The sequence below is a fragment of the Bison bison genome, unplaced genomic scaffold (genome assembly GCF_000754665.1).
Source record: "Bison bison bison isolate TAMUID 2011002044 unplaced genomic scaffold, Bison_UMD1.0 scf7180017864175, whole genome shotgun sequence".
Taxonomy (NCBI): Eukaryota; Metazoa; Chordata; class Mammalia; order Artiodactyla; family Bovidae; genus Bison; species Bison bison.
In genome coordinates this window covers 449,459-473,999 of record NW_011494747.1, presented here as the reverse complement: position 1 = coordinate 473,999, position 24,541 = coordinate 449,459, and the positions used below count along the sequence as shown (strand labels likewise).

The 24,541-nt window shown below is 37.8% G+C and overlaps 1 protein-coding gene across 1 annotated transcript in view; it reads left to right on the top strand.

Moving 5' to 3' along the window:
- The window catches only part of LOC104990283 (reelin), a 531,703-nt gene that overhangs the window by 59,141 nt on the left and 448,021 nt on the right, over positions 1-24,541 (top strand). The window contains exon 2 of the mRNA XM_010842284.1: positions 13,440-13,550. Coding sequence (XP_010840586.1) covers positions 13,440-13,550 — 111 coding nt within the window. The remainder of the gene's footprint in view (positions 1-13,439; positions 13,551-24,541) is intronic.

Here is a 24,541-nt window from a genome sequence, read left to right as displayed (position 1 = left end):
AGAACTGCCAGGCTTGCATTTTCCCAGCTGAGGTTGAATGCTCTGTCATCTTGTTTCAGCCCTCATAGTATAAACAAGTGTCCTTCTCACAGTCTATTTAAGTGTGATCTCTTGCATTTTTGTGTTTTTTTTTTTTTTCCCCTAGGCAATTTTGCTGTTTTAAATGGTTTCCAAGTGGTGCTGAAAAGATAAGCTTGACTCAGACATAAGTCCTAGTGTGCTGGCCCTAAGTTAAATGTTAATAAATCAATAATACCTATTAAATAAGGTCATCTTTAAACAGGAGCATGCATAAAACAAAGCTATGTAATGATGAATTGATGAAAATGTTGTGACGAGAGGCTCAGAAACCTAAACCTGTCTGTTCTCTGGGAACAGTGGTTCAGTATTCATTAATTCAGTGTTTGTGGTGTCTTTCTAGAACATAACTACCAGAAATAACCACACTCAACCATATGATATTGGAAAATGGTGGGAAAGTCTAGCTATCTAAATTCTATTTTCACCTTTCCACCAATAAGCTTATTCCAAATGAAAAATGTAGAATCCAAGTACCTTTAGAAAAGAGTTGAAGCTCAAGATACAAAAAGAGGTAGTGAGAGCATCTATCCCTGGACGTGAGCTCAGTTCTCCAGCCACAGTATCGGAAAATGTGCATATGTGGTTCTTGAGCCACTATATCTCTGTCTCATGGGTAATAGTAGTACCATGAGCACTTCTGATAGTAAAATTCCAGCAACCGCAGACCTTTAACCTCATGTTGCTCCATTAGTAAATTCTGGAAATTCTAATGACCTACTAGCAATCAGAAAAGAGAGGTTGCACCACAGCATCTAGAAAGGGTTTCCTACAAGATACAGTAACTTAACCTCCGCTGTCTTCTCCTCCCTTATTTTTGTTGGTATTGAATCCATAACATGTAACATTTTGAAAATGTTTGCCAAGTTCAGGAAATAGCTAGCTGTTTTTCTTTATTACTGATTCAGAGTCAGGACATACATTGGGGTCTCCATTTGCCTAAAAGTCTCCACAGGCTCTGACATTGCTCTTTAGTCCTTGCTCCAAATCTACTGCCTTGGCTGCTAATCCTCATTTTAGATTCATTTCCGTCCCCATCAGTAAGAGAAAAGTCACTGCACATATGAGATCTCCTAAGAACAGGTGTCCCATTACATCCTCATTTTGTTAAACATCATTTGCACTAGGAGGAAGTTGCAGTGTAATAAAAGACAAAGTGGATTTTTTTACTGTAGTGGAATTCTTAATATAGTTTCAATTCAATTATAATTTTTAGTTCTGTGGATAGCCTTCACTGCAAATTCTATTTCCCATGAGGTATCAATCTGAAGCTTTTCGCTGTAATTGGTCTATTTCATAACCACCTATACAGAATTTATTGGGTTGGAAACTTGTTAGACCTGCTAATTCCAGGGCTTTATACCAATCCTATAGAATCAGAATCCCTGATGGAGTCAAGTGGGGGAAAAGGGAGACCTAGTAATCTGAATTTTAAGAAGTTTCTCAGGTGACTGGAAATTTTGGTTAATAAAGTAAAATAATCTTTGAGAGAATTTAATTTGGCTCATGATTCTACCGGATACTCATTATTTGACTAAAAAGTAATACTTTCATGAGTGAGTACTTGTAGAATGAGTCTATGTTGAATAGATATTATAACTGATATTTTAAAATTCTGTTTAGAATTCTTGGATAAACATTTCTGTTTATAAATACTTGCAAATAAAATGAGTTTATAAAAATGTATCTTTATGCAAGCTTGCCTTTTATCCAACTTTTTTTAATAGAAATCTTCAACTTAAGAATTTATATCAATTTTCTCAAGAAAAACACCCCAACAAATCAAAAACAAATATGCATTAAGGCTAGATTAAGATTTTCTTAGAAATCCTACAGCAGAAAATAAGGAATACTACAGGTGCAAAACACATTTAGTCCTTTACAAACTCCTCTCATTTAAACAGTTTTTGCATAACTGTTCACTTAACTTTTCCCTATATTCCTAAACCTAACATGTTTCTTGATAATTATTCACACCTGGAGTTTTTCTTTATCTTCATCTTTGGAAAAACTGTCTTATGGCTGTATTGAAAATGCAAATTTATAATAAAGTACAAGAGATTTTAGTATTTTAAAAAGGAGTTTAAGACTCATGATACTAAATGCCATGTTGTAAAATATAAGGGGTGACATTTTTTATTTTTTACACATCAGAGAAATAGTATATATAATTATAACTTGATGTTATATAAATTAGTTATACATTTATTCTTTCTTTTATAACTTATCAAAGAACTATCAGATAGCATCTGTCAATGTAAATGTCATTTAAATTATTTTCTTATTTAGTTATTCTTATCTAAAATTCTTAGAAAAGTATTTAGTTGTAGCTTATTTAGAAGAGCCACTAGCTATGCCTATACATGAACATTTCTCTGTCACATCATTTACTCAACATTATTTTGTGAATTTCAATGCTAGCGATTTTAGAGTTTATGATTTAGATTTTAAAATATGGAATAAGGATGATTTTGCAAGTGGACAAGAACAGTTACTCAAATACCGTTTTTATAAACATCCAGATGGTTCACATTATATTACCAGTATCAGGTAGTAGCACTTTGTAAATATTTGTTTAGTGAATGAATGAGCTGGGCAGAACATATGCACACACACACACACACACACACACACACACATACACACACACACTAGGTCTGATTAGTCTGACTATAAAGTAAATGCGAATATTCTATTTGTCCTGTTTAAGTTAATTGTAGAGTTTCATAGTTTATTTTTTCCATATGTATGCCATATGTGTAATGACCTCAGTATGTATTTAAATAGATGCTTTGATGTTAGCACAGTTGCTTGTAATTAGTTAAGTGAATTGAAATGAACATACCAAAGTGCCAAATGAGAATACAGTAAAAATTTCCTTTTTTGTAAAAAAGAAAATATTTCTACAGCTACATTTAGTTTAACTATGTCTATTAGCAGTTCTGTTAATTGTTGATTATTAATGTTGATTTAGTCAATCTACAAGTATAAGAGATATATGATACATCTCTGTACAGAACATATATATTACACACAATTACCATGTTGAAAATTTGTAATAATATATTATCAATATGTTAAGTTGCAAACAAAAGCATACCTTTATGTTCTGTACAACTTGGGACACTATTCAGAGTCACCCTATGATTTGTTACATGAGCTTAGATTTTCTTTAGTTAACGCTAGTCAAAACCACATTTTGGAGGAATTGTGGGGGCACTTCATGTTAAAAAATATCCAAGATACAGTAACAAAAACAAAATAACTGCAGGCCCTTTTAATTGTGTAGATTCTTTAAACATCTGATTATTCTGGAAAAAAATTACATGTGTACTTATTCCCTAGGCATCTGTGCATTTTACTATAACATATTTTCTTGTATATGTGCTTATAAGATTACTAGGCTTATTTTTCCCCCTAGAAAACCTTAATTAACATCCATATGTTAAAGGAAACATTCTTAGAATTTCTTTGAAAAGGTTAGAGTTAATAAGTCCCCCAAAATGCTTTCTTTTAAAGCTAATTTTTGCTTAAATTTTAAAAAGTTATAATGAGTTATAGACAAGGTAGTCTTTCATTTAAAAAAATAAAGAACAAAAGGGTAAAAATTGCTGAAAATCTGAACACCACATTCTTATTCATATCACTTTAATAATTTATCAAGTGCAGGGCCAACAATATGAAATTTTCATGTATGAGTATCATCTGACCTCATATAAAAGTAATACATGAAAAATAAGGGCAGAGATAAATCATAAATACCAGTAATTCTTGACAAGAGTTCTCTCAATTATAATAAAGTGCTATTTATAAAGAAAATAAGTATTTTTAGTTTTAGAAACTAAACAATTTTATCATTATTTGTAGGAATTTTTGAAACTTCAAAATCACGTTACGAAAGCCAAAAGTGGATGACAGGAAAAAATCATTACTGCTTTAACTTCACTTGGGACTAAAAAGTAGGGTAAATTATTGTAAAACCCTATTTTTCTCCTTTATATTCAAGATGACTAGTAAAGAATTTGTGTTTAGCATAAATTGAACAATCCTAAGGCAGTTTCAAAAATATTGTTCAGGACCTCACCTCAGGTGCTTATTCTGAATCTAGGTCTCCAAGTCTCAGGAAGGGATTTCACCTAAATAAGATATGTGAGATTTTATCCCAGTTGTTAGTGTTTTCAGAAATTCTGGTGAAAGAGAGGGAGAAAAGGAAAGAAAGAGACAACCCTGGGGCATAAAGGAAAGGGAATGTTGAGGGATAGAGAAACAAAAGATTTACATTAACACTGATGTTTAAACTTACTTCCAAAGGGCTTAATTTTAAAAATAATAAGTTCACAAACACATTTGACTGCATCTATTTTATCTCCTAGGAAGAATTTAAAGGAGGGAAAAATCTCAGTGGCTCTCCTTTTATTATTGGTGGTGCCGGAAAGATAAGACTTAGAGACTCCTTGTGGCTCATCTGATTCTGTGAATCTGTAATATAAATATATCATAATAGACTTCCACAGAGATGCTAGATTCCTCTTCCAGCCAGCAAAGAACATTTTTACAAACCATCAAAAATGTTTTAGTACATCATTAAATTTTGCATGTAATAGGTTCCCTGCACCTGTCATAATCCCCAGATCATACTCAGTTTTTGCCCTCCTTTCAGATGGAAACAAAGGTGGGAGGGCATTTGCCAGGGTATGCTCCCTCTGTTTTAGGAGGTGGGCTGATCCAGGGCTTTCTGACCTTATTATTGTGATCTTCAACTTAGTTCTCCATTACCCTGCATTTAGTCCTCCCTGGAGGCCTTTTTTTCTGCCCTCTTTGTCCCCAAGGAACAAAAGTACATATCCAAAAGTACAAAGCCATATAAAATGAAAAAGAAGAGTAATAATAATGATCTTTTCTTTAAAAAGGGCTGTGATAATTGGTGCAGCAGACATCAGGTTAAATGCTGGGCAGATGCCCGAATGAGTACCACTGTGCCATTGCCTTCTGCAAGAAGGTCAAGCCCCTGCCACCCTGTCAGGTCTTCCAGGAGATGAATGAAGTACATTTGGGATGAGGAGCATGGCTTCCATTTCTTACAGCCATCTTTTCCATGCCATGTAAAGTGTGTTTCTCAGCCCACCCTCACCTCTTTGTTTCAGCATTCTCATGGATGAAAGCGTGTATTTATAGTACTTATTTCATAGGGATATTGAAATGATTAAATATTCTTATAAGACTTACCACAGCACCTGGCATATAGTGGTCAAATATTGTTTAGCTGTGATGAGCATGATGATGAAGAGGAGGAGGAGGGATGGAGGGGACAATTACATTTGAGGGTAAAATGCTGTTAGAGATGTTCTAGGTCCACCATTTAATAGAGATTTACAGAAGCAGGAACGAGTGAGTGAGGTTCATTTAGCAGTGCCTCTCTAGAGAGTGACACTGGTGGACAGCCGTAACCTTCCTCTTGTGCCTGTTTTGAGTAGCTGTTAGAGTAAATAGGTAAGGCATGAGTGATCTCTCTCTACCTCTCACAAGGTTAATTGGAGTCTATTTATTCCTGGTCTCATTATAAGATTTCTGTGTCCAGTTCATTGCTATGGATTCATTCCTTCTATCTCAGTGAATCTTGACCTCCAGTCATTTCTTTTACATGTCAGTGGGATTTTTTTTCAGCTATTGTTGGTTTGGGGATGTTATTATTGAAATGGCTGGCTTAATATTTGAAAACCACATAAAACCATGTCATAATGGAATTAATATAGGTAATGAAAAGTAGTTTGAGGATCATGTTATTATAGAATTTGAGTGTAGATTATAATGTATTTTTAGATAGTCTCTATTTGGTACTCAGGGCTAGTGGCACTTTAAGGAAGAATCAGGAGTTGAACACATCATGTTGATGAAATTTTGTGGCAAATAAACTGAGTTGGTTTCATTTTCAGAGTAATATGTTTGTTCCTCAGGCTATTTAATCTGTTCTGTATTCAAAGGCAAATGAGTTTCTGTTCATAAGGCAAAATGAAGCAGCATTTTTTTTTAATATTGACAGTATTAGTTCTGGTGCTTTCCATTTTCAAAATATATAAAAATAAGAAATGGAAGCTTTTTGCAATAGGTGCATCGTCACTAATACTTAATTTCAAGATTTTTGCAATTTTCTGTCCTCTGATGTTTGTCATCTTGGAAGAAAAGGAAACATCATTTCAAATATTACAAAATATGTTTCTTTTCTGCACATATTAAAGGTCTTTTGTATAAAGTAGTAATGGAATATGCTTGAAGTGATCAAAATTTAATGGCCCATAGAGCATTTGTAAGCCAGAAGCTTTAGGATGAAATGCAAACAGCATTAAATGTCTAAATTTATTTTCTTCCAGACTTTCATCTTGCAGTGATTTTCTGCAAGAATGGTATTAGGGTCTTATTGGAAACAGTTAATAGACGCTATAATAGATAATAACTGACTCTGTAATTAGTCATTTTAAGACAGAGGTTCTCTTTGAGCCACTGATAAGAATTGAATTGTGTCACTACATCATGTTTTCATTCAGCTGTCACAACCCGGCAATCCATATTCATAGACTCCCAGCGCTAAGCTCATTGCCAATTTAACACAGATGTGAGAGAGATATGTACAACCTCCTCAGCCTTTTGATCCTTTCTTATTTTTCATTTGAGGAAATGGCAGAGTAGCTTCAGAGTGAGGATAAGAGTGTCTTAGTGACAAAATTATGAGAAGATTAATTTGGTATGTACGTAAAATATGTATATATACAGACATATGCACACATAAAGTGTATATATATATGTATACATATGCAAAATAACCGCTTTTATGGTTAAATGTAAAATTCAACCAGAAATTTCTTAGATATTTCTGATTTTTTGAGTACTACAATAAAAATACTGCATTAATTTTTATTTTTGTTTCCTTTCAGGAGAAACTTCTACTTTCATATTCCTGAATGAATAGCACTGGTCCTTTTTTTTTCTGTAGAAGAGATAGAGATTTCACAATTTTAGTTACATTGGCTATACTATATTCTCAGTTAATTTTATTTTTATGTTACTTTATGTTGTAACAAGGGCTTCCCAGGTGACTCAGTGCATAAAGACTCTACCTGCAATGCAAGAGATGCAGGTTCAATCCCTGGGTCAGGAAGATCTCCTGGAGTAAGGCATAGCAACATACTGCAGTGATTTTGCTTGGAGAATTCCATAGACTGAGGAGCCTGATGGGCAATAGTCCATAGGGTCAGAAAGAATCAGACAGGACTGAAGCAATTGAGTGCACACCCACGATGATGTAACAAATGTTTCTGTATGGTTGATTTTTTTTAAACTATTTAATTTTTATAAGTATATATAATTTTTAAAGGTTACTTTCCATTTATAGGTATTACAAAATATAGGCCATATTTCCTGTATTGTTCAATACATTCTTGAGCCTGTCTTACACACAGTAGTTTTTACCTTCCATGCCCTCCCTCCCTGTAATGCCACTCCCCCACTGGTAACCACAAGTTTATTCTCTGTATCTATAAGTTTGTTTTTTTTTATGTTATATTCACTAGTTTGTTAAAGATTACACATATAAGTGATATCATACAGTATTTATCTTTCTCTGACTTACTTTGTTTAGTATAATGCCCCCTAGGTCCATCCATATTGCTGCAGATGGCAACATTTTGTTCTTTTTTATGGTTGAGTAGTATTCCATTGTATACAGCAGTTTCTTTATGCATTCATGTCAGTGAGCACTTAGGTTGTCTCCGTGTCTTGGCAATTGTAAATAATGCTCCTATGAACATTGAGGTGCATGTATCTTTTCATATAGGTGTTTGTTTTTCTTTCAAATATTGCATGGTTGAATTTTTTTTTTTTTTGCTAATCCAATAACAGAAAAATTTATTCAAAAGCACGGGACAGAGACTTAAAAAATAAAAATCTAGACAGAATGTCCAAATAATTTTGATAGCATTTATTATTATCTCCTTTTTTTAAGGAATAGGGTCAATTACCTAACTTTCCATAGTTAGATTGCATTATGATGCCATAGGATTAAAAAAATGTATGGTTGAATTTAACAAACATCTGTTGAATTTAACAAACATCTTCCTCTGGGCCAGGCTCTGTGGAAGTTAGAATGTTTCAGGTATTCCATGTTAATAGGCCCCTCTCACTGGGGTCAGTGAGAGGAGAGAGGAGCTTTCCCTAGGAGGTCAGAAGAGCCTTCATGAGAGAGATATCATTTGAACCTGTCCCTGAAGAATGGATAGAATTTCAGCAAAAGGAAACCAGGAAAGTAACTCTTGGTGAAGTTACCCTTTAAAGAAAGGCAAGGAAACGGGTTAGTTAAGAACATGTCCTAGTTGAAGTGGATCAAAGGATATTTGCAGCTAAAATGGGGAAAATTTACTGTAGAGACTGGATATGGCCACAACATGAAGGACTTTGAAATCACACTAAATATAAGATTTTAATCTGTGGATGATAGGGAGCTAGAGATATTTATTAAACAAGGGAATTATGTGATCTTATAAGACACATATGGTTTCTGATTATAGGTAATAATCTACTTGCTTTATTTCTTCCCTAAAATGTACTGGTAACTTCAAAATTCTACTTGCAGTCCATATTATTTATATTGCTTTTTTTCCTCTATAGTTAAAGTGGCTAGTTCTCCATACAACGGTTTTTAATGAAAATATTAAAAGATAAAAAAAGTTGACTCCAAGGAAAAAAGTCTTCTGGAAAAGAATTTTATAAATTTACCATAAGCATTTGTAAAACCATGAAAATAAGTAGATCATAGTATTAGTGTTAGTCGCTCAGTCGTGTCCAGCCCTTTGCGACCTCATGGACTGCAGCCCACCAGGCTCCTCTGTCCATGAGATTTTCCAGGCAAGGATACTGGAGTGGGTTTCCATTTCCTTCTCCAAAGTAGATCATAAGACAGACTGAATTGTTTAAATGTGTTTACCTATGTAAGCCATTAAGTTATTATCAGATGATTTTTATATAAACCATTGACCCTTCAGTATCTGGAGAAAGAGAGTCCAAGGCAGAGAGGAAAGTGCTAGTACAAAGGCTTGATATATGTGATTACAGCAAGGAGGCTAGCATACCTGGAGTGGGGTGAGCCAGGAGGAGAGCAGAAGGTGACGAGAACAGAGAGGGAACAGTGACAGATCACATAGGACCTTGTAGGCCACTATAAAGACATTGACTGAGAGCATTGGAGAGTTCTAAGCAGTGGAGTGATATGACTGGATGTCTTAAAAGAATTCCTCTGACTCTTATACTGGGAAGATACTACAGAGAAGGATAGAACCAGGAAGACCAGATTAATATCTAATGCAACAATGGGAGAGATGATGATAGCTCAGAACAGTGTGGTAAGTGGTCAGATTCTGGATATGATCTGAAGGCAGAACCAACATGATTTACTGATGGACCGCATTCAGAGTATGGAAGAAGGTGGTTCCAAAATTAACTTAGAGAGTTTTGGCCTAAGCAGCAGGAACAATGGTACTGCCATCAGCAGAGCTGAGAAAGGCTGCAGGAGAAGCAGTTTTGAGGGGTGGGGTGGGTTTTCGGTTTTGGTCATGTTGAAGTTAAGATGTCTCACAGACCTCTGAGTGGGAGTATTGAGTAGAAGTGTTAAGCAGTATGTGTGTGTGTGTGCGTGCGTGTGTGTATACAGAGAGAGAATGTATAAAGAGGTTTGGACTGGAGATAGAAATTTGAGAGTAGTCGGCTTATGGATAGTATGTAAAGCATGAATACTTTATCCATACTATAGTATGGATAGTATGTAAAGCCAAGAGTCTCTAAGAGTGGTGTTTTTCTTATGATTTTTTTTCTAAGTCATTTAATGTTTAGAAATGATGTCTTGCATATTTAGCAAGGAAGGGGGCAGCAGAGGATGAGATGGTTAGGAACCATCACTGACTCAATGGACATAAATTTGAGCAAACTCCAGGAGATAGTGGAGGAGAGGGGAACCTGGCATGCTGCAATCTGTGAGGTCACATTTAAGCCCACCTATGCATGACATTACCAAATAATAGATATTTACATCACTACTAGAAATAGAATCAAGTAGAGATAAGAGCTTAGTCAGTCTAAGCATAGCAAATTAATGATACTTAAGTACACTTCTCTTAGTCATGGACTGTTTTTACTAGACCTGGCTGCTTCAGCACCCAAGAATCTAAGTAAAGAAAAGGACTGATCTGACGTAGGCTTCTTGTGTGGTGTGTGGAAGAATTAAGATCAGAATTTGCTTCATCCTCAGGTCTAAAGAGGCACTGGGTAGTGGTTAAGAGGGGAGGTCTGGCAAGGATTAACGATTGGGATGGATATCTAAGGGGCAGAATAGACTGTGGCCATGCTCAGTAACCACATGAGTCACAGACCACCTAGACAGCTTCCTCGATGCACGTCTCTAAGGGACTGAAACTTCCCTAGATATATACAAGCCATCAATAAACTGAATTTATCAATTGTCACAGCAGGCCTTGCAGGGCTTATGTTTTCCTGGGAGGAACATAGCTGTTTGAGGCCAGAAATGAATAACTGAGAGCAGTAGAAGAAAGATTGAGAGCTGCCATGCATGGTTCTTTTCTGTCTTAGCCACTTCTCTGAGAGTGTTTAGCTTCTGTTCTAAGTTAACATGAACAGATGCTTGAAGAATATCTTTTGGAAAGGAAGATAAATTAATAACAAGCTGGGGATGTCATTTATCTTGGGCCCACTTACAGTCACGGTTCAGACTTGAGTGAACTGTGGTCGCAAATGAAGTAGTGGGTGGGAAGGGTACATGGAGAACCCTAGCAGTCAGCAGGACTCAGATGCAGGCGGTCCAGTGATTGGGCACACCCAGGCATCTAGCGAGGGAGATGCCAGGACGTCTGTACAGAAGCCCAGCTCTCAGGAAGGGAAGAGCAAAGCAGGGCTTTCAGGTCTACAAAAGGGCAGGGAAAAGTAACTCACTTTTATTGATTCGTTACTATATGCATGATATGTGTTAAGGGTCTGGATACATTGATAGGTAATAAACATTTGCCTTTATTTTTTACAGTAAACCTGATAGTATTATCATTCCTTTTTGTATATGGATATCTATGACTTTGCGCAAACTCAGGGAGATAGTGAAGGACAGGGAAGCCTGGTGTGCTGCAGTCCCCGGAGTTTCAAAGAGTCAGACATGACTTAGTGACTGAACAGCAACAGTCAGTGACTCACCCCAGGATCACACATGGAACAAAGGTAGAGACCAGGTAAGACTCAAATTTAGTTTTGCCTCAATCCCCAAACCATAAGCCCTTACATTTTTCATAATCTTGGGAATAGGAACCAGAATAGAAGCATAAGGAAATGGAGAGAAATCCACAGTGGCTGTGCTTGTGCATTAACACCAGATAGGTGCCATCTTGCTGGACTGGAGTAGAGTGGATTGAGAGGCAGTAGGTAAAAGCAGGGTCCTGTGAATCCACATTGAGGCTCTGCAGGCTGTGAAGGATGACCTGAGACAACAGCATTTGAGTCCTGTGGTTAGTATAGGCAACTTAACAGGAAGTGACTTAATTTTAAAACTCCTAGATGGGAGGGGGACGTTTAAGAACCTTTTTATCTCACGGAGCTGAAGGATGAAGGGATCAGTAGAACCAGTTGTGGGAATCTGGGGTAATAAGCAAAACAGATGGCTGACAACTAAGCTGTGATTCTATAAATGAGGAAATTTAGACTCTGAGAGGCAAAGTGGTTTTGCTGAAGAACAGGTAGCAGCATATGAGGGCCCAGGACCCAGATCTCATCTGTTATCTGGCCTAGGTTTTAACCAACATGCCATGGGATACCTCCTGACTGCCTTTGGCCTTCTTCCTTTCTAGTCAACAGTGATATTGACTCCTATAGCTTTCATCTTGCTTTTGAAATACTCCTAATGCATGTGAATAATGTGGGAAAGAGGTTACTGAACAAAAGTTTGGCCACGGCCAGTTTGCGACTGTGGGATCCAGTTGGGCAGGGGGGTGGGGGCAGAGAGACAGAGAAAAAAATGGGAGAGAAGCCAGATAAACAGCATCAAAAAGTTTAGATGTTATCAGATGGTCCTGGGCAAGGTTCCTCATTGCTCCATGCCACAGATTCCTCACTTGTATCCTGGGAATAGTAACAGTACCCCCTCTACAAAGATGTTTTGATAATGAAATGAGATAATGCATATAAACTACTATCTCAGTGCCCCGCTGAATGGTTTTCATGTGGTTTACATGTCAGCACTCAAATCTGACTAAAGAATGTGGCGACGATTTACTTCAACATCCAGTGCCATTTTGGGGGTAGTGTGTTGTCAGGCTCTTCTGTTGATACATGTGTTTTATGTATGTTTTATGATATGGACGTTTCAAACCATTCTGCTCTACTCACTGGATTTCCTGGAGTTTAATTTAAACATTCTCATCACAGTTATTGTGACTCTGGTCATTCTCCTTACTGCCAGCAAGCGATTTCAGTCTTATACTGTGTACTGCCACAATAATAATACCTTCTCTTGGCTGCTTCCTACAAATGACTTCATCTTGGTATAATAAAGGCAATGCAGGAGAAAAAATTATTTTCAAGGAGGAGGTTATGACCAACTTTTAGGGTTGTGAGCAAGATACAATTTTAAGAAGCCAAACCTAAGTAGTGTACAGATGCAGTTAATTTAACCCTTTTTTCCTCAGGAACATCCTGATTTTCTGGTTATGAAACCATTTGGACTCCTCTTGTAGACTTTGTTCTAAAACTTAAAGCATGTAGTGGTCTTCTTTTCTTGTTTTCAAAAGGAAAAGGGCTGACTGTCTTCATGCAAATTAGCCTGCTTTTGTTAAAGACTTCATCTATGAAACACAGACTAACAATAAGAAGTGCAGCACAACTTACTGTTCTGCTTTCAGCTGATGTCAGATTGTTTCCCACAGTATGGAATAGTTAAGAAAATAAGAGTGTTTCATCACAATGCCAAAACTCCAGCAATGCCTTTGACTGCCTTCAGGGGTGGTGGTGAAGGTGGGAAAGCAACTATTCAGTACCACGTTATTTTCTGTTGAGTTTGCACATAGCTAGGGAAAGTGTAAATGAAAGCAGAAAGGTGGGGCTGATGTGCTAAATTTAGGACCAGCGATTACAGACGTTGGAGTTCTGAGTTTCTTTTTGTTCCTATGTAATTGCTGATATTAAGGAAATACTAAGTAGGGATAGTATAAAAATAATTTGTTAATAATGAGGAAAGACTGTTTTGACAGTGTCTAACACTTCAGAAATGTATCTCATTATTCTGACTGTATTAATTGAGGTTTCTTTTTTCCCCTGTGTTTCAGTGACAATTTCGACAAGCACCTTCTTTGACGGCTTGCTGGTGACTGGACTATACACGTCTACCAGTGTTAAGGCTTCACAGAGCATTGGAGGGTCTAATGCATTTGGGTTTGGTAAGCTATATTTTACACAGTTATAGGTCTTATTTTTGAAATATCTAAAAGTATTTGACATTTATTATTTCAGAGAAAAAATCTGAAGTGATTTTTGTATGTTTGCTTGAAGTTAAGTGAGTTGAAGTAAGTCATAAATATGCAACCAACCATGAGTTTGGTGTGATGGCCAATCTATTCCTCTCTCTGTGTACTGCTGCTATTACACTTGCTCCTGTGGGATTTGAGTGGATTCCTGTGTTCTGTCATTTAGGTTGATGGAATTGGAATTCATTCTGATGCCATGCATTTATTCAGTAACCTGTTTTTATAAACAGTTCTTAAAATCTTGGAGTAGGTGAAAACTGTCATATTGTTTGGCAAGTAAGCATCACACACAGTGAAAGATAGCAATAATTGTTGAAATCATTGCATTCTCTGCGTATTCATAAAATAATGTGATGTAATATTTAAAATACTTATATGGAGTCTTTGTCCTTAACCCAGAGACCTGGAAGTTTACTTAAGTGGGGGCAGAAGGCTATGTGATGGTCACTGATCACAGAGGGTTCTAGATTTGAAAATCTGTAATTTACCCATAACTTGATAAACATGCCAATCTGGAATTCAGTAGACCCTTTACAGCATCAAAAATGCAAATTTACTGTATCAATTTATGTAAGACATGAAATCTCTGATCCTACTCTGAGATTAGAAAACTATGAGATTTCCTCCATTAATGTGAGAAAGAATTTCTTTATTGAAGGCAGCCATGTGTTCAATGTTTTATTTTTCCTAGGGTATTTATTAAATAAATAAGTTTTACCTACTTTTGATATATGAAGGAGCATCCCCTCTATGTTGAGTCTCAGCAGAGCTCTGCCCAGATGCATTACTGCTTGATGTCAGAGCAATAATGTTGAGGTTGCAGTGGTACCCTGCTGACCTAAGATGAGGTTCACAGCCTCAGGGTAAAGAAACCAAGAAGTCATTTAATCATCTTGTTAAAATTATCTGACATTGAGAATTTGCCCTGTTTTTAAAAGATCCCAGATAAGCTTTTATAATCTGTTGGTTGCTACTTTTAAGGTCTTCAGAAAAAATAAAATTCTCTTTAAGTCTAAAAATTCCACTTTTTTATTCCCACCTTTACTGTGCTCTGTAGAAGTGAGAGGTCAGTTATAATTACATATATATATATATATATATATATATATAAACAATATGTGTACCTAAATATATGCTATACTATGTGTTATGTTATGTAGGATTTTCAAGTAGGGTCACCAGATTTAACAAATAAAAATGTACAGGATACTGGCTAAATTTAAATTTTAGATAAAAACAGTTCTAGGATAAGTATGCAGTATTTGGGATAAGATGTCCTGGGTTCTGCCTTACCCCAGTAAAATTAGAACCCCTGAGAACAGGGCTTGGCGTTGGCTCCCAGGTGATTTTACTGTTTATCCAGGGTTGAGAACCACTGTACTGGATCAGTCCAGGGTCCACACCTTGAGCATCCCTGGGAACTTGTAACTGGAGAGTTCCTGGCCTTACTCCAGACTCAGTGAATTAGATACTGTGGGCAGTGAGACAGTGTTCAGTTTTTTAATAAGCACTTGAGGTGATTTTGATACCTACTAAATTTTGAGAACCACTCGTCTACATTGATTAAGTGGGAGAGACATTATTTAAATGACCATATAAATATGTAATAGTAAATCTTGCTAGGGGCTAGCTAGGAAATGTACTGAGTGCTGGGAAAGGGTGTGACAGAGAAATGAAATCTAAACTGGAGTAAAATGGCATATAGTTAGGAAAAGCTTTCCTGGGGAAGTTGTACTGAGCTGAGATGTGAAGAATGAGAGGGAATTAGCTCCCTGTGGAAGGTGGGGCACAGCACACCTGAAGGAGAGAACAATAGATGCAAAGGCCTCAGGGTGGGAAGAGGCTGCCTGTGTTCTAGGAATGAAAAGAAAACCTTGGAGTGACTGACCTGGAACCAAGAGGGAAGGAGATAAGGCTGGATAGGAGACCAGAGCCAGAGCATCCAGGAGCAGAGGGTCCTTTGAGGGTCTCAGCTGAGGAATGACTTGAACAGACTTTCATTTTAAAGGGATCACTCTGTTGTCAGCATGGAGAACAAACTGTCAGGTCCAGGAGTGCATGCAAAGAGACTGTTCAATGGTTAAAGGTCTGATGTGACAGGGCAGGGAAAGAGTCCAGGTGCACACTGACATCAGCCAAGCCTGGACCAGAAGGAGCATATGTGGGGGGTGTGGGTGGGGTAAGAGTGTGCACCATGCAGTCGGGGAGACCTGCTCACAGATCCAGACCCCAGCCTTCATTAGTCATGTGGCTCAGCCACGTTGCTTACTAAGCTTAATTTCCTCATCTATGAAATGCTGTTGACAATGGCACCTGCTTCATAAGGTGTTGAGCAGTTGCAAGGATGAAAGGAGGTGATAAAGCCCTCACCACATAGAAAATATTTAGTAAAACTTGTTGTTCAGTCACTCAGTTGTATCCAACTTTTTGCAACCCATGGATTGCAGCATGCCAGGCTTCCCTGTCAATTATAAATCTTGATACCTGAAGCAGCTGCTGTTCTCAGTCCAGGATTTCTATGTACTTCCTTTGGCTAGACCAGGCTGGGGTGGGGAAGAAGCATACACACAGAGAAACAGTTCTCAGGTGGAATTAATCTGAGGATTATAGCTCCAGATGATTTGAGAGAACTTGGCTGAATGAAGTAACCATCGTTTGCCAAGATGGAGGCTTGAAATGAGAAGAGTCATTAAGTATCATTTATAAGTATATTGTAAACATATACTGAAAGAATATATATGATGCATGTATCATATGCCTCAGATTTTAGCTAGTAAGCCAAATGAAAAACTAAGAATTGAAAATTGTTAGAAATGATTTAAAGACACCTTGGCCTTAATATATTTTCCATGGTGACTTTGAAAGGTTGTAAAAAGGCAGTTTCACTTGAATTAGAATGTATTTTGGTTTGGCTAAGTGACACGTAGTCTTCCCATGACCTCCAGCCCTAAGATATAGAGGCTGAAGAAACTTCTGAACTTGAAGTCTATTGATGGCAGTTTGACCTCCATAATCAAATGCTCAGGTCTCCCACCGGTCATTTGGCGTTTTTATAGGACATGATTTTTATGTGGATGGATAGGTAATTGAGATCTTTTTTTAAGTTCCAGTAATATCCAAATAATTTTTTGTGTGTTTATGTGACAGTGGTAAGTTATCTTAAAAACAAAATTTAATAAAATAACTTGAAAATCATTAAACAGTTAATCTTTATAAATAATATAATAGAAAACAGAAGATTAAATGTCTTTTTAGAAAAACGATCATTTTGGAAACAAAAGCACATTAAATTTTTGGTACTTAAGTGTCATATAGTCTTTATAATTTAAATAGAATGGAGAAGATTTGAGTAGGGTACAGATAAGAAAATAAAATAACAGTCTTATAGAAGGTAAAATGTAACAGAATTGCTGCTTTTTGATAGTTTTGTAGCTATAGGAATCAGACTGAAATAATGTGGCAGTCTTTGAGGTAGAACAAAAGTATTGAATACATAATCTATCATTAAGCTCTGATTTAAGGTGGCTCAGTCAGTAAAGAAACCACCTGCAGTGCAAGAGACCCAGGTTTGATCCCTAGGTTGGGAAGATCTCCTGGAGAAGGGAATGGCAACCCACTCCAGTATTCTTGCCTGGAGAATTCCATGGACAGTGACTAACACTTTTAACTGATGAAATTTTAAGCAAATATGACTTATTTGCATTTTTCCAATATATTGTGGAATTAGTGTGTGATAAGCTTAGCTGGTAAAGAACTGCCTGCCAATACACAACTGAGTGACTGAGCACATATGCGTATAAATGGAAAAAAATTGCAGAAGTACTTTTCTAGGCCCAGCTGTATGTTTTACTTTGCCTTGCTTATCACAACTAGTTAAATGTGTGTGTATGCATGTGTGTGCTCAGTCATGTCCAGCTCTTTGTGACCTCCATGGATTACAGCCCATCAGGCTCCTCTGTTCATGGGATTTTTCAGGCAGGGATGCTGGAGTGGGTTTCCATTTCCTTCTCCAGAGGGTCTTCCTGATCCAGGGATCAAACCTGCGTCTCATGTATTAGCAGGTGGACTCTTTACCACTGAGCCACCTGAGAAGCCCTTTTTTTCCGCTTATAGTTAATTTTAGTTGTACTGATTACACTAAAGTTATAGTCACTCTCTTTTGAATATAATATGTGTGTATGACCAGCCTAAATAAGGCCATAATTACTCTTAAGATATTGTTGTATAAATGTAATCCCTCTATCATAATTACATATGCTTCTGTGTAAAACCAGAATTCTTTAAAATGTATGTCTCAGTGACCAAAAATAGACAAATGCCTAATGGCCAGAAATACATGAAAACAATAGCTACACAAAAGCTGAGTATGCCAGTAACGCATGATTTGAAATACCTCATTTTGCTTGTCAATATAAGAAAAAATGCTGCCCTAGGGAGGACTGATGTTTAATTATGGATATCTCTTTGTGTATCCCAGAAAAAAATGCTTCCCTGTTGTCTTTGGCACTGAATTCCAGCTCAATCATGTAAATCTTCAAGGCTCATTGTGGTTGCTCAATGAAAGGCTATTTAAATATCCTTTCATACAAAATTGTTCCTTGTCCAGACACTGAAATTCATTTTACTCAATACTTAGTATTCTGGCTCTAAAAGCATATTGCTTAGTTTTTGGTGTTCTGGCTTTCTAAAACCTGAGAATCAGGTTTACAGTTCTGATGAGTAGCAGCCACACTTCAAATTGTTAGACCCTGCATAAATTAAACTTTTGTTAGATGCTGCATGAATTGCTTTGTAATTCCTAGATAATTTTGCTCAGCTAATACATCAGTCATCTTAGCAGTTTTTCACTTAAGCTTTTATAATTTCCTATGCTTTTAATTTATTTTTTGGTAAGACCATTCTAGAATGACAAGATTTGATGAGATATAAGTTTGGGGAGAAAATGTAGTGCTCAGATCCAAGACGTTTTCTTGGATTCAGTCAATCATATCATGTTCTAATAGAGATTAAGCAAGTACCATAAAAATTTAATATTTTCAGTATTATCTTTAAAGCATGGTATTAGAACTTTAGAACTTAATGATTTTATTCCCAGAGTGATATGGCACTCTAGATGAATAGGGATAGATTTACAAAACAAAGTAACTATTTTAAGACTTCAAGTTTTAGTAAATCTTATGTTCAGTTCAGTTCAGTTCAGTCGCTCAGTCATGTCCGACTCTTTGTGACCCCATGAATCGCAGCACGCCAGGCCTCCCTGTCTATCACCAACTCCCGGAGTTCACTCAGACTCACGTCCATCGAGTCGGTGATGCCATCCAGCCATCTCATCCTCTGTTGTCCCCTTCTCCTTCTGCCCCCAATCCCTCCCAGCATCAGAGGCTTTTCCAATGAGTCAACACTTCGCATAGGGTGGCCAAAGTACTGGAGTTTCAGCTTTAGCATCATTCCTTCCAAAGAAATCCCAGGGCTGATCTCCTTCAGAATGGACTGGTTGGATCTCCTTGCAGTCCAAGGGACTCTCAAGAGTCTTCTCTAACACTACAGTTACCACTTAATAAAAATGTGTACTTTACCAGTAGATATAGATTGTATCTTTCATTTCCAGAACACAAGTTTTTGTTACTGCTTTGTTTCATTGTCACTAAGAATAAAAATATAGGGTCTGTTTGAGCTAATTTTTGGTTATCCTTCCCATTAAAACTAAGTAGAACTTTTTGCAAATTTGTAATTATCACCAAGACCCCTACATCCCTGGACATTAGCTACAGTTCAGTTTTGGATATCATAGCTGTGTGAGTTTGAGACATACACGTGTTATGAATACATGCAAGTATTTAGGCTATAATATCTGTAAAGAAGGGGCAGCCACTAATAACTTCATTAAGTAGTGTCCTATATATTGTGATCTTTGTTTACTAGCTGCAATCAAGTTTAACTACTCAGATGATCTTGTTAAATTTATTTTTTCTGTCCCTTTACAGAGAAATATTTTGTAACATACTTAAGAAATTTTAAACACATTGAGGGACTGGAAGCATGACCTTTTTTCGGTATGTTTTTTTTTAAAATTTTATTTTATTTTTAAACTTTACATAATTGTATTAGTTTTGCCAAATATCAAAATGAATCCATCATAGGTATACATGTGCTCCCCATCCTGAACCCTCCTCCCTCCTCCCTCCCCACACCATCCCTCTGGGTCGTCCCAGTGCACTAGCCCCAAGCATCCAGTATTGTGCATCGAACCTGGACTGGCATCTCGTTTCATACATGATATTTTACATGTTTCAATGCCATTCTCCCAAATCTTCCCACCCTCTCCCTCTCCCACAGAGTCCATAACACTGTTCTATACATCAGTGTCTCTTTTGCTGTCTCATACACAGAATTTTTTCGGTATGGTAAATGAGCTATAAGATAATTGACAAGAAGACTTTAGTTTAATTAAACAAATTACTCTAGTCTTGGTGGCTCAGTCTGTAAGAATCCACCTGCAATGCAGAAGACATAGGTTTGATCCCTGGGTTGGGAAGATCTCCTGGAGAAGGAAATGGAGACCCACTCCAGTATTCTTGCCTCTGGGAAATCCCAGGGACAAAGGAGCCTGGTGGGTTATAATCCATGGGGTCACAAGAGCCATATGTGACTTAACAACTAAACCACCACCACTGTAGTAAATGGTACAAGGAATATAGTTGACAAGAGATGAAGTTGCCATTCATCTTTCCTCTTTATGGGATATTAGCCTAAGTTTGTTCTTTATTTTTCCCATTAGGGTATGCCAGCATTACCTTCATTAAGAAATACTATTATATGATTCACATTTGACATATGACAAAGAATTTAGGGTTATTTCCCAATTCATAAATCACTACAGAAAATCACTTACAAGAGTAATGGGCATGATGAATATAACTGTTGAATTAATCAGTTGACAAATTGCTAGAGAAAATGTTGAGGAGCATGAGATTTGGGTCAAGTGGAAGAGTTAGTGGAGAAAGGCAGCTCAGTGCAGGGGTCATGATGTGACCTATGGAGTTAGGCAGCTCTGGCTCCATGCCTGGCTCTGCTTCTTGCTGCCCTGGACCATGTCCTTTCCTCCCCTGAGCTTCAGTGTCTGCATTTGTAAAACAAGGTTGATAGGAAAGGCCAGTTCACAAAGTTGTTGGGTGTGTTAAGTGAGATTTTCCATTCAACTGCCATGTATTGTATATATGCTCAAAATAGGTATTTAAAAAAAATAATCAGAAATTCTTTCTTTGAAATAGGAAATAGAATGAGAAGACAGTTCAAGTGGCAGAAGATTGAAAGAGGGAGGTTGACTTTAATTTGAAGTGGGAATGAACCCAATTTCTTACCCCTAGAACTTAGATCTGAGATGTACCTTGGGTGGAGCCTGCTTCAGCCCCTGCCCTCAGGTAGGAAGGGCAAGTGGTGGCTCTGAATGAGAGAGTGTGGGTATGAAGACTAAAACCAGATATTCTGACATCATACCCAGTCTCAGATACTTTTTTTAAAAAATGTGATTCAAATACTATAAGTTTACCACTTGAAGTTTACTTTTCAGTGACTTCTAGTATATTCACAAGGTTGTGCAACTAACACCTATATCTAATGGCAGAATATTTCATCACCTGCAAAAGAAATCCCACCCCCATTAGCACTCACTCACCATTCTTTCCTCCCCTCTGTCCCTGACAACCACTAAGCTACTTTCTGTCTCTCTGTTGTTGTTTGTTGTTATTCAGTCACTAAATTGTGTTTGATTCTTTGTGAACCCATGGATTGCAGCACGCCAGTGTTCCTTCTCTATCACGACCTCTCCAAGTTTGCTCAAACTTGTGTCCATTGAGTCGGTGATGCCATCCAACCATTGCATTCTCTGTCACCCCGTTCTCTTCTTGCCCTCAGACGTTCCCAGCATTAGAGTCTTTTCCAGTGAGTCAGCTCTTCGCATCAGGTGGCCAAAGGATTGGAGCTTCAGCTACAGCAGTAGTCCTTCAAATGAATATTCAGAGTTGATTTCCTTTAGGATTGACTGGTTTGATCTCCTTGCTGTCCAAAGGACTCTTAAGAATCTTCTCCAGCACCTCAATTCAAAAACATCAGTTCTTCAGTGCTCAGCATTCTGTCCCTGTAGACATGCCTATTTTAAATATTTCAAGTACAATATATGGCTTTGTATCTAGCTTCTTTAACTTGGCTTGATATTTTCAAGGTTCATTTATGTTGTGGCATGTATCTTCATTCCTTTTTCTAAGTCATAATTCTATGGTGTGGATATACTACATTTTTATAGTGATATACCACAATTGGTTGTTTCCAGATTCTTGAAAGGAGTTCAGTTCAGTCAGTTCAGTTGCTCAGTTGTGTCTGACTCTTTGCGACCCCATGAATTGCACGCCAGGAGTTAGGGCTGTGCAAATTGGAAATGTTTAAGGAGGATGTAAGGCAAAAGACCACCAAATTCCTTAAGTAATTCATCAGCAGCTGTAAAAGCTCTGAAGATGCACATGCACTTAGCTTTCTCTATGGTTCAGACTTGAAAATGGTTGGAAATCAAGATGAATGACTCCTTTGCCTTTCTTCTTGCCATTCTAGGGCGATAGGTTACAATGGCATTGTTTTTACCCTATCACTTTGGCCTCAGATTAAACCATGGGGTACACAAGCCAAACTGTTGTTGTTGTTGTTGTTGTTTAGTCCCTAAGTTGTATCTGACTCTTTGTGACTTCATAGACTGCAGCATGCTAGGCTTTCCTGTCCTTCGCTATCTCCTGGAATTTGCTGAAATTCATGTCCATTGAATCAGTGATGCTATCTAACCATCTCATCCTCTGCCACCCCCTTCTCCTTTTGTTCTCAGTCTTTCCCAGCATCAGGGTCTTTTCCAATGAATCAGTTTTTTGAATCAAGTGGCCAAAGTATTGGAGCTTCAGCTTCAGTATCAATCCTTCCAGTGAATATTCAGGACTGATTTTCTTTAGGATTGACTGGTTGATCTCCTTGCAATCTGAGGGACTCTCAATAGTTGCTGAGGTCCAGCCCCAGCTGATCCAGGGAGTTCGAAGCAGGGATGGTGTCGGTGAGGATCAGGATACACTAGCTTCAATTAGATATTAATTAGAGATGTAAAGAGTAATAGAATGAGGATAGCTCAGTAGGAAAATTTAGTGGAGAAAAGAGGCTGAGTAGCTTGGTTTACGCGGGAGAACAATAAAACTTCAAGACAAGAAGTTTGCACCACTTTCGTAGGCCGCAGGCGTCCTTCCGTTCTCCCGAAGGAGAGGAGACACTGAGGCCTCCCCTGTCAGATCTTAGAAGCCCAGGCAAAATTAGTAAGCTTGGTGGGTTCTGTGCTCCAGATGTAGACTCAGCCAGAGTTTGAGAGAGCGAGCGATATGGGGAGACCAGTATTTCGAGGAACTGATCCCAATTCCTTATTTTCCATGGTCTACTTTTATACACTGAGATGTTATGCAAAAGTCACACGGGGTCAGCAGTACTGACTTTTATCAAAGTCAGGTGCTTCATACAAATGTATACAGAGGTCTTAGGGGTGTTACATCATCTTCTGGCCAGGGGGCCTGCTGACAATTTATGACCCTCTCCTTGTGACAGCGGTCAGTCAACCAGAACGCTTATTTCTCCAGGGGTGATTATTCTTAAAAAAGACTCCACCCTCCAAAGGTACCAGATAAAGTTACATTCCTATAGGGTGAGGGTGTAGTGGGTTTTAATTAAGGAAACAATTTACTTAGCCTAAGGTCTAACGTGATTTATATCAAAGGTTAATACTTATTTCTTCTATATATTCATTAATGTGTGTAAGGGCAGGGGATGTGGAGACTTAGCAGCAAACATTGGCTCAACAAATGAAAAACGCTTCACCAATACAATTTCTAATCAGCCCATTATACTTATACTAATGGTTTTCTAACTTTTCTAAGGAACCTGTTTTTTAGAAGGTTTAAAGCATCTTGTGCTCTCACAGTTGGGAGGCTGTGAGCAATCACATGTGGCCGGACAAGCCTGTCAGGCAGGCCAGAGAACCTTCAGAGGAGTTTGTAGGTTAAAACACTCTTGTCACGCCCAGGAGTTTTTATTAACTGGAGCTCTAAGTTAACTCCTTCTCCGAAAGAGGTGGTAGGGGACAGCCCCCCGTAAAGTCAGAGGTGTAGGTGAGAGCACAAAGTAGTAAAGTAGGCAGGCTCTGGTTATGGGGGTAGATGCTCAAGGATTTCCAGGGGGACTCCTGAGGCTCGATCCCGCCTTTGCATATGTTGAGCCTCCTTCCTCATGACCTTTGCCACGGGCGGAGTGCCTCCTGCCGGCTCCCGGCAAATAGTCTTCTCCAACACCACAGTTTGAAAGCATCAGTTCTTTGGTGCTCAATCTTCTTTATGGTCCAGCTCTCACATCTGTACATGACTACTGGAAAAAAAACATATCTTTGGCTATATGGACCTTTGTCAGCAAAGTGATGTCTCCACTTTTTAATGTGCTCTCTAGGTTTGTTGTAGCTTTCCTTCCAAGGAGCAAGTGTCTTTTTAATTTCATGGTTGCAGTCACCATTCTGCAGTGATTTTGGAGTCCAAGAAAATAAAATCAGTCATTGCTTCCACTTTCCCCACTTCTATTTGCCATGAGGTGATGGGACCAGATGCCATGATCTTAGTTTTTTTAATGTTGAGTTTCAGGCCAGCTTTTCCACTCTCCTCTTTTACTGTCATCAAGAGGCTATTTAGCTCCTTTTTACTTTCTGCCATTTGCATGGTATCATCTGTGTATCTGAGGTTGTTGATATTTCTCCTGGCAATCTTGATTCCAGCTTGTACTTCATCCAGCCTGGCATTTCGCATGATGCACTCTGCATATAAGTTAAATAAGCAAGGTGACAA